This window comes from Galeopterus variegatus, unplaced genomic scaffold (genome assembly GCF_000696425.1).
Source record: "Galeopterus variegatus unplaced genomic scaffold, G_variegatus-3.0.2 Scaffold11, whole genome shotgun sequence".
Lineage (NCBI taxonomy): Eukaryota > Metazoa > Chordata > Mammalia > Dermoptera > Cynocephalidae > Galeopterus > Galeopterus variegatus.
In genome coordinates, this window is record NW_007726122.1 from 1,570,358 (window position 1) to 1,584,179 (window position 13,822).

The 13,822-nt window shown below is 35.8% G+C and overlaps 1 protein-coding gene across 1 annotated transcript in view; it reads right to left on the bottom strand.

Annotated features, from left to right (window-relative positions):
• Positions 1-739: 739 nt before the first annotated feature.
• The window catches only part of MELK (maternal embryonic leucine zipper kinase), an 81,940-nt gene continuing 68,857 nt past the window's right edge, over positions 740-13,822 (bottom strand). The window contains exons 12-16 of the mRNA XM_008588490.1: positions 11,636-11,867; positions 8,721-8,817; positions 7,522-7,690; positions 3,767-3,870; positions 740-1,266 (exon numbers count right to left, since the gene is read on the bottom strand). Of these exons, the coding sequence (XP_008586712.1) occupies positions 1,089-1,266; positions 3,767-3,870; positions 7,522-7,690; positions 8,721-8,817; positions 11,636-11,867 (780 nt within the window). The 3' untranslated portion in view covers positions 740-1,088. The remainder of the gene's footprint in view (positions 1,267-3,766; positions 3,871-7,521; positions 7,691-8,720; positions 8,818-11,635; positions 11,868-13,822) is intronic.

Sequence of the window (13,822 nt, forward strand, 5' to 3'; positions counted from 1 at the left end):
ATGCATATAAGCATTTAGTAAATGTTTATTGAATAAATGAGTGACAAAACACTCCCTCTCTACTGACCAGAAATAGGGCTAGTTTTGGGCTGATCCCGTGGCTCACTCGGGATAGTGCGGCGCTGGGAGCACAGCAGCGCTCCCACCGTGGGTTCAGATCCTATATAGGGATGGCCGGTGCGCTCACTGGCTGAGCGCGGTGCAGACGACACTAAGCTAAGGGTTGCAATCCCCTTACCGGTCACACAAAAGAAAAAAAAAAAAAGAAAAAAGAAATAGGGCTAGTTTTCTCCAACTAGTTTAATTGGTAAAATCCACACAAATAAAACTTGAGCTCTAGCCTTTAGAGACCAATAAAATGAAATAAAAATACAAATTTGGGGACAACATTGAGACTTAGGGAAATTTACATAAAGTAACATTTTATGGAGGTTCATAGTTCAGATACTTATCACTGTTGACCGACCATACTTACTGAAGTCAATACTCTTTTATTCAACATATTAAATGTTGTTTAACTCTGGTAACCACAGCTGTGCCTTAGTTAACGATCTCAATAAATCCTACTTAAATCAGAGACAGGAAAAAATTATGCAAATGAATTCTTATCTGTTTTTCTACCCAAGGCATATTTGATAACAGATAAAACGTATTCCAAATAGTTTCTACTTAATAGTCAAGAAGTCATTCGAGATTCTATTTGGATCAAAATCAAACACAGAGAAGATGAGAAGCCAGCTATATTCACAAATGGTTTTATTTCAGAGAGAAATTATACATTAAAAGGAGACATAGTTAAAAGCTTACATTCACATATGGAAGTAAAGCTAGGAAAGTCAACAGTTATTAATATACAGAGCCAAATAATTAAAAAAGACAGTAACAGATAATGAAAGATGGGCTTGCCTTAGATTCATCTACAAAATAATATCGTTTGTTTAAAAACAAAAAGATATCGGTCTTTAAGATAGCTCCTTAGAAACAAGTTTGCAGTTCCAATGGACTTTAAAATCACACCAATCACACCAGTCTGCATGTAGGCTGTATCACATCCACACTCATCCAGCAGGATGGAAACCATCCACCAATTATACCTTGCAGCTAGATAGGATGTCTTCCACTAATCTCTTGTAAACCCAGGCATCGCCCTTAAGCCTCTGCCTCCTGATACCCACCACATCGGGTTTTTGAAGCTGGCACACTTCTAGTTCAAACTGCATTGTCACTTTGCCAAAATCTGACTGTGTTTGACACTTCAGTGTATATCTGTGAAAAACAAGATAAGAAGCCAGTTAGTAGGAGAAGCATTAATATTCTATATAATAAAAGAGGCTTCTAAGCCCCTAGGAGGCCAGTGGAGAAAATGAACCATTATTTCACATGAAGCAATGTATTACTGCTTACAGTTTCCAAATGACCTAGCTATGCTTTAGTGATGGAGTATGACTGGTGTTTTCACAGAAGACAAACTAGGATCCTAAGAAGAATAAGGATAATTCGGCTTTACCAGAATTCTCCCTTGCCCCAAAGAAAAGCCCTTCTTTCATAGCTATACGTGCCATTCATGCTCAAGAAATCTGGCATTCTTTAGGCAACCCTTTCAACAGTGTAATCCATGAACATTAGGCCATTTCCACAATGTTCACAACAAAGGAAAGTGCAGGGAAGATTAAAAATATTTTGTGTGTGTGCATGTCATCAGAAACTTCTTTCATGTAAATAAAGCTAAAGTCACTAACCTGTCAGAAGGACACATGTTTTTGAGGTTTTTCTAATAGTAATAACGGGTCATGATTGTTAATCATTATGGCAGAAAGAAAAGCAAAAGAAAGCCCAAGGAGATGGTATATTCCTGTAGTTGAAATGTATGGCATTTATAGCTAGAACTGCTGCATTACTTACTCTGATAATGAAAGGCCCAGTCTAAGCAAAGCCTTAAATTCATTTTAAGAAATAGGTATGATCCTGAAAAGTTGCATAAATTGAGTTCACCTAAAATTATTTTTTAAATTAGTTTACATTAAACTTTAGAGTTTTACTTGTCTTACTGGTCCTCGATAAACATAAACAATAAACAATAGGGTCAATTTTAAATTTCAGTTCCCTAAATATTTAATGGCACATGATTAGGCATTGTTCTGCAGAAGTGTGGAGAAATTACTTTGTATGTGTTAAGTATTATGAGGTTTCACAAAATATCATTCTTTTTCTTAGTTATGTGTTTTGGAAAAGGAGTTTGATCTCTTAAAAATAAGCAGTCAATATCAGAAATGCCAAAAGACGCACCCTGTAGTTAATGTTCTTAACATGGAGATGAAGCATAGAACAATTTAGTTATATGGAAAATAAAAAAGTAATTCATCCTGATTGGAAAAAGATAATAAATGGAATTCAACCAAGATTAGTTACATTACACCACTAAAACACTTAACTTTCGTCTTTCTTTTCTTTTCTTTTCTTTCTTTTTTTTTTTTTTTTTTTTTTTTGGCTGGCCAGTACAGGGATTGAACCCTAGACCTTGGTGTTATCAGGACCACACACTAACAAACTAAGCTAACTGGCCAGCCCAACTTTTCTCTCTGCTTTGTCAAAAAGAAGGTAAAACAGAGAAGACTAAAAGACAAGAAAAGGTGAAAGCCGTCCAGCTGATCAGTAAGTTAGAAGGAAAAAGTGTCAGTTAACTTTTTTTTTTTTTTTTTTTTTTGGTGGCTGGCCAGTACAGGGATTGAACCCTAGACCTTGGTGTTATCAGGACCACACACTAACAAACTAAGCTAACTGGCCAGCCCAACTTTTCTCTCTGCTTTGTCAAAAAGAAGGTAAAACAGAGAAGACTAAAAGACAAGAAAAGGTGAAAGCCGTCCAGCTGATCAGTAAGTTAGAAGGAAAAAGTGTCAGTTAACAGCCAGTTAAGTGATGTCTTGATAGAGAGATCATACGCTAAAGGAAAGATTTTCAAAAGGCCTGTGATAAGAGATTTGGTTCTGGAACCATGGGTAAACCCCAAGCATGAAGAAAAGATCAGAGTAAGTTAGAGAGATGTGTTCTAATGAAGCCTAAGGAAGAAAACCAGGGTTCGTATAAGTAATGCTTGCCACCGTTTACAGATAGTAAAAAGTCATATTATATTTGCAAAAGACTGTTTCTTAACATGTTACTTTATATACTGACTATTCTATTTACATGTGGTTCTACTTGGCTGTTTTAATAAAGAAATTTTAAAGAGAGATAATTGAGTGAAAATGCTTAGAAATAAGGACATATCAGGTAATCAGAAGAGATCTGATATTGATCATAATCAAGAAATCTTTGATGGCAGTTCAGTTCATTCAACAGTGAGAAAAAGTTAAGGTGAAACAACTTCCTAAAACACTAAAAACCCAATACTGTAAAGTAGCCAGTCATAAAGAGGATTCTATACAAATCCCTGATTTGTTTGAGGTGCATCACAAATTTAGATTACAACTTATAAATATTACTGTAAAGAAAATCAAAGGGAAACAGAGGATCTAAAAACTGAAAGTTCAAATATTCCTATTTAGAAATGAAAAATCTAATTTTGAAAGTGGTGACAATATATACACTTAAAAACTTTTATAGCTCATACAAAAGTGAGTAAATTATGAAAATGATACTACCTTAAAAGCTTTTTGGAATGAGGTGGGAGAAATATTTTTTTTTAAGGGGGGGGGCATCAATCCATATTTTCTCAAAGTTCAAAAGATATTAAGTAATAAATGCAACAGCCTGTAAGTGTGCTTCTTACCCCTTCTGTACAAAGTCAACATGCTTCTTTGGAAGAATAGACATTATTTCATTCAAGAGTTGATCTGGATTCACTAATCTGGTTGTAGTCACATTATAGTGAAGCTTAAAACAGAAAAAGAAGGGGTGAGAAATAAATCTTTACATCAACACAAATACCATCCCACCTTAATCTAGAGATCCAAAACTCCTCAATATAGTACCTTTTCAAATAGAAATATTTTAAGAAAAATACTGAAAGAATTTACAGCCAACTCTTGGTAAGTTAATGTCATTGGAAAAGCTTGGAGAAATGATGTTTATTAGTAACAACATCCACATCTTCCCTATTATACTTTCATCTTCCTCTCCAACCAATCTTTTTTAAGAAGTAAATATTAAATAGCATCAATTTATTTGTTTGATCTTTACCTGTTTCTCTCTTCCCACACTATGGTAAAGACATTAACAGTCCTGAAATGTAAACTGTGGGAAGAAGAAATAAATGCACTAGAAAGTTTGCTTTGCACACAGTTGGGCATGTTTCCTTAATTCTTTCTGGATTATTTAGAGAATATTATCAAATTCCAGGAGCTGACTCTATGACAATTCTTTGAGAAAATGAATAAAACAGGTATTCCTTTTAAAAAGTAATGTCAAGGGCTGGTCGGTTAGCTTACTTGGTTAGAGTGTGGTGCTGATAACACCAAGGGGTCAGGGGTTTGGATCCCAGTATAGGCCAGCCACCAAAAAAAAAAAATTGTAACTCTCCAGGGTTCAATCCTTGTACCAGCCAGCCACCAAAAAAAAAAAAAAAGTAAAATAAAAAGTAATGTCAAATTATTTCTTCTCATTGACTGACAGCATAATTCTCAGAGACAATTTCATTTCTAATTAATATCCATCCATTCACTCATTCAACTATTTATTGAATGCTTACTATGTGCCAGGCATTGTTTTAGAAGGTCCTGCAGACACAAAAATTCCTACTTTCCTAGTTTTACCTTCACTGTAACACAAAATCATAGTTTCCATATCTTTTAAATTTGAGGGTTTTTTATTTTTTATTTTTTGGTGGCTAACCAGTACAGGGATCAAACCCTGGACCTTGTTATTAGTACCACATTCTAACCAATTAAGCTAACCGGCCAGCTCTGAGTTCTTTTTATAAACAACAAAATTCTGAGGTAGGAAAGGATATAACTACCTTATTTTTCAAAATAAGAACCTGTGGTCCAAAGAAGAAATATAATTTCTTAAGGTTGAATTTCCCATAGTGTGTTATAAGATATATAAGATAACTCTAGGTGACACATAGATACATATTTTTTAATATTTATACTCTGTACAGATACGTACAACTATGTTGCAATAAAAAATCTATGTATTTATGTGTTTGTTCCAATCTGATTCAGAAAAAACTAGTGATATATAGTTAGCAAAAACTATAAAATTAGCAAAAACTAATGATATATAGTTTCCTTTTAAATAAATTTAAGTTTTGAAAAGTATCTTGATTGTGATAATGACTTCGCAGGTGTTAAATATAATGCTGAAGCATATTAACTGTACATTTTAATATATAGTTATTATATATCAATTAGACCTCTATAATCTATTTTTTAAAACAGAGTCAACAAAGAAAAAATATCAGATAAATAATAGTGCACACGATATGCAGTTTGGCAAACATTGTGAAGGTGAGTGTTAAATAAGGTCATCCTCTGCCTTCTGGCTCCCAGTCCAGGGCTTTTTTCACCAAACTGAATTGGCTCTGCCAAGATAATAAATTGAACACTTTCAAATCACAATTTAAAATATTGCTTTTGTAAAATAAAAAATTAATCCTATTTAATTAAATTTTAGATGAAATTATAGATTGCTTCCTAAAAGAGAGCTTGACTACATATGATTTGCTATCTTAAAAAACTAAGGTGTTCTTTGTACTATTCTTCCAACTTTTCTGTAACTTCATAGTTTTTTAAATATAAAAAGTTAGTGGAAAAAAGCAATCCTTCAGTTCTATAAGAACTTAAAATATTTATAAAGTTAAAGATCCAAAGTTGATCAAGTTTCAGATCTTAGCCTTGTGCTAATTAGGACTGTGGTTCAGGTACATTGGGGTTAATATGCTAAATACTGATAATAATAATGAAGCTTCACATTGGAACACCACCTTATATTAATAAAGCATTTCATATGAAATGTTGCAACCTATACGTACAGTCTTGTTTCTGCATCCCAACTACATGAGGTTGCCAGGGTAGGCCTTATTTCCAGATTTTACAAACGAGGAAATTAAGGAAAGAATAAAACAACTTATCAAAGATACACAGTATGAAGCTAGAGCTACAACCCAGGTCTTCTCATTCCCAATCTGTGTTTTTCTCCTATATTCTGGAAGTATTGGGGGACTACCTAGAAGGTCAACTAAAACCGCAGCAGTTTACATTAAAAAATGCATTTGGGTTCCAAAAAATTTACATAAGTGAACATTTTTACAACATTATCCATTAGTATTTGATAACTGCTTAGCTTCTCAATAATGTATAGCTGGACGAGTTTCCTTAATTTTATCTATTTAATGTTTTTATGTGAAATGGTACTATGGTTTTCTTAATCCCAATGTCAGCATTTGAAATACTTCATAACTGTCTCCAACTACAGATATCTCAGAATAAAAGAATAAAATATGCCTAATAAACAGTTATATGTAGCATAAAACTTCTCAGTGCACTCTGTAAGTTTAACAGGGCAATGAATACTAATGGATAAGTCCTATTTTCTTCCACTTTAAGATGGGACATAAATGGGATCTCAGAACTTTCTTCTTGGAAGCACCCTTACACCCAATAGCTCAGCTTTTTCCTTCCCCCAAACCACCCAGAATCTCAGTGCAAAAACTAAACACAGACCCAGTTCCCAAATCATGGAATACTATGATTATCTCCTCCCTCCTCTGGATCCCACACCTCTTGGAACATGTTTTTATTACAGCAGTAAGCCCAGGGTGTCAAAGCAACAACCCAGCCTCCTTTTACTGCTACTCTATGAGTTCCTTGAGGACATGGGCTGTCTTACTTATCCCTTTAACTCTTAATTCCTCTACTTCTACCAAACAAAAATGTCACTCATTAGATATTTGAATGAATGCTCAGACTGAAGCTAAGAGAGCAAGAAGGACTTTATATGTACAAATAGCTTATTTTTCCTTTCCTTGCCAACCAAATATATTGTCTACATCACTGACACATTAACCCTTTTAAAGCATAATAGGTCTATCAAGTAAGATCCAAACCTCTTAGCCAGGTCCTTGAGGACCTTCCCAGCCGGTCACTCACTATTTTCCTCACAAACACCACACTCAACGTTCAAATTATCTTCCCACACATTCAAATATTTCATGAGGGCCTACACAGGTATCTATTTACCAGGGACTCTTCTATGTGCCAGAGATATGACAAGTGAGCTCAAGCCCTTAATGCCGCTCTCAATTCCCCACATATGCCCTAGGCTTCCCCACCTCCATGATTAATCCCTCCATCTGATCTTGAATATGTGAATATAATTGTTTGCTCCTTGAAGGGAGTGACTATCTAATTTACCTCTGCCTTCTCAAAGCCCACTGTATACAAACACGCATATTTTAGTTGCTCAGAAAATATATAATAACTAAATGAATTAATAAGTAAATAAAAAATACTAATTCATTCAGTACTTCAGTCCAGTTAGTAGCCAGCTTCTTAAATCCATATTAAAGAATTCCAGTCCACTTACCTTTAGCCTTCTTGGTCCGTCTTTGGCACAGCCTTTCCTTTTACTCCTGGTAAGCACAGTGATAACTTTATCCAATCCTCTTTCAAGGCTCCCAAACACTTTGGTTCCTTTTCTCTTTGGAGTCTCCTCCATATGTGCTTGGTTGAGATCCAGTTCCACTGAGCGGCACCTTAGAGAAAAACAAAGCACAAGTAGAGCTGGGCCTCCTGCCTATTGGGGCCCTCATAGGCTGGGCTTTTGTCCCTTTATACACATTAGGGTACTTCTTTCAGGTAAGCCAGGGCCAGATCATCTCACTCCTTCTCAGGAAGCACTAAAGCCATCTCCTACTGGAGAGGAGCCATCGCCCTTCCTCCCAGCCAACTGCCACTTGGCAAAACTACTTTTCCCCTTCCTTTTTATTTTTAAATGTCAAATATACAGAAAAGTTGAAAGACTAGCACAATGAACACCCATATATCTTCCTAGATTCAACAATTGATAATATTCTGCTACATTTGCTTTCTCTATGAAAATAGATAATAAATACATTAAATACATGTAAGTATTTGCTGAACCATGTGAAAGTAACCCACCTGAAGATATTATGACACTTCACTCTGAAGCATTTCAGCATACATCTCCAATGAATAAGGACTTTTTTTTCTACATAACCATAATACCATTAACAAATCAAGGAAATTAATAATAATTCCATACTATCATTTAATTACCAGTTCCTATTCTACTTTCCCCAAATAGATCATGCTTAAAAAAAAAAATAGCTATAAAAGACAACAGTCACATATGCCATGGAACTTTTCATACAAGAAGAGTGGTTTTCTTTGAAACACCAGATAGTACCTTTACTATTTGGGGGGATTGTTATCTGTTTGTGGATATCTATACTCTACTGGCACGAAAGTAGGCCTCAGAGAGGGAATGACATGGCTGGGGTAAGGACCACTGTCTTCCTAGCCTACCATACTTTAAGTTAAGGTGCCAGTCCTACTACTGATCACTTTCACAATACTACCCCTTGAAGAAGGCAGTGACAACAAGTCGTAGTAATAGCCACAGACCATTTTCATATAGAGAGACATCCTATAGTCTCCAACAGAATCTGAGATGATTCATTTTAATCAGGTTTATCATATATGAAAAAGGAAATCAGGTTACATATACTAAAGATCAAAGAGTCTAAAAAACTGAACACTTACCGCCTCTCCGGGCTAATGACACTTGTCATTAATTTGTCTGTTCCTGCTGAATTTATCGGAGTTTTAGTTGGGGTTTCTTTCAGGCACTGGTTTCTAGCTATTAGAAAAACAACAAACACAAACCATACGTAGCTGATATACTATGGTTCTGAAATTTCTATCAATAAAGCATATATCATCTCATTCTTTGACCTACAAATACTATCACTTGAACAGTGAGTGATGTTAAAAGCTCTAATTCCTTAAAGAAACGTTTCCATGTGATTTATAATAAAAACAAAATAATTTTGCTTTGCATATGTAGCTCTTCTTTTTCTTCACTGCAACTGAAGCCATGCTTATAATTTTATTATTATAAATCCAAATAGGTCATATAAATACAGATTTCATGATTACTGATTCTCCTTTCTATATTTATACCAGGGTCTAATTTATGCCTTTAATTGATATGGTATTGAAAGGTGTTAATTCAATTCACAGCCCCATCCAATTCCTCTTAGGCCCTGTGAAAACAGTGCCCTGTGAAAGCTTGACAAAAGTTATTAAAGAGTTGTGAGCTTTGGTTATTTTCTATATTCCCTGTTCCAGAATTTTGTGTTTTATTTTAAGTAGAGTATTTGCATCCCAGATAGTTTGTGACAAATTTGCATTAAGAAAACTGGTTACCACCGATTAATTTTTTTGTTCATGATCTAAAAGTTTTATGCCCTTTAGAGATAATAATATTTATATTATTATTATTTTGTTTTTTGGTGACCGGTTAGGGGATCACAACCCTTGGTGTGGTGTCGCCCGCACCGTGCTCAGCCAGTGAGCGCACCGACCATCCCTATATAGGACCCGAACCCGCGGCCTCGGCGCTCCCAGCGCCGCACTCTCCCGAGTGAGCCACAGGGTCGGCCCATAATATTTATATTATAATAACAAAGATATGATATCAAGTTTTAAAAAGAGATTGGGGATTTGGTTTTGTTTATGACTATTCATCTTTATTCTCACGAGTTCCAGAAGAACAAGAAAATAAGAGTAATCAAAAATACTTGTATCTGTGAAAACAGTTTTCCACTTGTATACTGAGAGCATCTACTACCATACATAGCTGCTATTCCACAAACTGTCACTAACTGTATTGTACAGGGGTCACAAAAATGAAATTAAAGTTTATGTCAAAAATAACTCACAGTGAAAGTAAAATGTAAAGTGCTAATGGAAGCTATCAGACCTGGCTTCATCTATTTGCTCCCTTAGATAGCTCTTCAGTTTAAACAAAAATGGCCAATAATAGAGTCTGACCAACAGTCTTTTTCACAGGGACAAGATATGTAAACTGACAATATTTCAAGATTATAAAATAAATTCCAACTACCCACATTTCAAAACCTTCAGAGTTACATAAAAAGTAGAAAATGCCAATAATGGAAGGGATCGTAGCATCAAATGTTTTTTAAAAAAGAAAAAAAAAAGCCCTGAATGAGTTAAGGTGAACTAAGATCCATCTTCCTGTCCCACCCCATGACTCAGAAAGGATGTCGTGGCTATATTGAGAAATAACGGACGAGAAAGAGACCACCTGACCCTGGAAAAAGATGAAATAGCAGCTATTATTGAGGCCCTACTATGTGGAGATGTTATCTCACTGAACCCTCACAGCAGTCACAGGCAGCCACACACATACAAACATATATTATCTCACCAAACTGGCCTCACATTTTATATGAGTTGATGAGACAGAGAATGCCATTAACATAATAATATTCTAGCAAATATTCTGACAAAGTCTTCTATGATATCCTTATGGATAAGAAGTTGGCCTCTTGAACTGGCTATCAGCCCCATTAGCAAACTAGAAACAAAATGGCAGAATGTGGTTTAGCAGTGGTTCACATGGCAATATTTAAGAGTTTGGGTTCATTACATTCTTAACATAGCACAAGAGAATGTCACAATTGCTGGGGGGAAAAAGGCTAATAAAATTTAGGTATCATTTTAAAAAGTGACACAGACTAGATGATGGTAAATAAAATTCCTTCAGGCTCTCTCTAGTTTATTCCTTATTCAACAAATATGGCCTCTACTATGTACCAGGCATCAGGTACTTACTATGTACCAGACAACAAATATGGTCCTTACTACATGCTATGCCATGCTGCAATAAACATGGCAAAGTCTCTGTGTCATGACACCACCTTATCCTAGCAAGACTCAGAAAACTGGGTTTACTTCTAGACACTATATTTTAAGAGGTACACTGACAAAACAGAATGTGTCCAGATGAGGCCAGCAACCAAAACGCTGAGGTGTCATAAAGGAAACAGTTTATTTAAAAAGCATAATGATTAAACTAAACAGGAAACCGAAGGAAATGAAAGAGTTGTGATATCTGGACACGGACAAATATATCTGAAAAGGCATCACAGATTTACCCAGTCTGCTGGGTACAGGCAGTAATGGAACAGGATCAGATACCAGAAGTGGAGAGCCAGAGTAGTAAGAGGGACTCAGCAGAGACTTCAGCTTGAGTCATTATAAGTGGGTGTAAATGAGCAAACAAGGTCTAAGCCTAAATATGTGACTACGCAAATCACTTCACTCCTCTGAGTCTCAGGTTTCTTAAGCTGTGAATAAAGGAGTTGGAATAAAGGAGACTTTGAGCCTTGATATCCCATGATGCTATGATTCAATTTTATAAACATAAAATAGAGAAAAACTTACTATCATTTGAGAAAAATTAGAAGTTGACTAATATGCTTTCATTTCAACTAATGTAAATAACATGATAAAAAAGCAGCTTAACCTCTTAGAAATTCCTAACAGCAATGCTAGTAATTTCTGACCTGCTATATGTTTACTTAACATAAGTAAGAAGAGTGAAATTTGAAGCTTTTTTACAACTGCTTAATTCATTTAGCAAATACCTTTTGAGGGTGTAGTGTAACGATTTGGTGTAGTGAGTATTTCTCTTTTCTGCTGGTTCTTATTAACTGGAGTCTTTGGCTCGGGAAATACAAAGTGTTCTTCATTCTTTACAGCAGACTTAGGAGTATATACATTCTCTTTGTTCTTTAACTTATTTGCAGATGCTCTACAGACTACTGGAGTTAATGATTTAGATTCCAGTTCATTTGATTCTGTCCAATGCTTGGTAAACTGGAAAAAAAAAGGTTACTGAATAAAGCACACCGAAGAAGAAAAGTCAATTTCTTTACAACATGCCTTAATCATTTTCAAATTACCTTGTACGATTTTTACTAAAATGAAATACTGTCAAAAGGATATTATTGGCAATACTAGGAAATTTTAAAATGTATATTCAGTTCTCTTTAGAACATGTAGATCACTTTAGTGATCTAGTTCTAGTGATGGGTAATTTTAAACATTTCAGGTCAAGTGTTTAAACATACCCACATCCTAGGCAATATTGAGAATGGCCACAAATAAATCCCTAAGAAATGCTACCCATACCCACATTGCCATAGTTTCCCTCTAATATGTACCAAAACATAAAAGTTTAGTCAGTGATTAGGGCAGAAAAAACATGTTAAAATACCCTATCAGAAATGATGGATAAAATATATTTTTTAATCCTTTTAAATGTATGGTGAGCTTGTAAAAGAGTAAGAAAAATCTTCCGAGGCCAAACTAAAAACAAGAACATGAATCCAAAGATGCAACCAAGGTTGAAACTGTCTGCTGCCCCAAGGGCATATACCCACTCTCTCTGTAACCTACAGAAAGGGTTTTAACAGTCACAGAAGCCTAAGGCATGTGCAAGGTAGTAAGTTAGATTCAAAGCTGCCATTTAAAGCCAGGAGGGGCTATAGCTAAAATAAAAGTGTAAATCTTCCCTTCAAAGGGAATCAGCAAGAAAATGTGTCTATCTTGACCTTGGCTCTTAGTGAGGAGGAAAAAAAAGATACAAATTTATTTAATTTGTAAGTAACCACAGGACAGTCTTCATATAGATTTAGGGACCAATTCATACAACCTGTATATTCCCAGAAACCTCATGCCTACATTTAATTTAAATTGGTTGTGCCCCAGAAGACTTGTAGAGGCAAACACAATTCCTTTCTGTTCCACAACAGCAGCCATTGAAGACTAGCAGCCATGTCTCTGCGCTACCCCATGGCTGTGGGCCTTAGCAAGGGCCACAAGGTGACCAAAAACGTGAGCAAGCCAAGGCACAGCTGACGGCGCGGGCACCTCACCAAGCATACAAAGTTCGTGTGGGACATGATCCGAGAGGTGTGTGGCTTTGCCCCATAAGAGCGCCACGCCATGGAGCTGCTCAAGGTCTCCAAGGACAAACGGGCCCTCAAGTTCATCAAGAAAAGGGACACATATCCGCGGCAAGAGGAAGTGAGAGGAGCTGAACAATGTCCTGGCTGCCATGAGGAAAGCAGCTGCCAAGAAGGATTGAGCCCCCTCTCCCCTCTGTGCATAATAAAATCTTATAAAACCTACCCTCCAAAAAACCCCACAATTCCTTTCTGAAAGAAAAGCTTCAATCCAACCCAACCCAAGGCCTCAACCTCTAACCCAAGCCTTAAAGAATCCCTACAGAGTCCAAAGAAAAATGAGCCTACAAAAACAAAAAAAAAATTCCAAAAGATACAAGCACCATGAGCAAAAGTAAGCAGAAAAAAATAAACAGCAGAATCAGACCACAAAGATATTACACACAGACCAATGGAACAGAATGGCAAATACAGAAATCGATCCATGTACTTACAGCCAACTGATCTTTGACAAAAGCACCAAGAACATACATTGGGGAAAGGACAGCCTCTTCAACAAATGTTGCTGGGAAAACTGGAGATCCATGCATGGAATAATGACACTAGACCATATCTCTCTCCATATACCAAAATCAACTCAAAACGGATTAAAGACTTAAATATAAGAACTGAAGCTATAAAACTCCTATCAGGAAACACAGGAGAAACACTTCATAATGTAGGACTGGGCAAAGACTTCACAAAAAAGACTCCAAAAGCACAGGCAACAAAATAAAAAATAAACAAATGGGATCATATCAAACTAAAAATCTTCTGCACAGTAATGGAAATAATCAGCAGAATGAAAAGACAACCTACTGAATG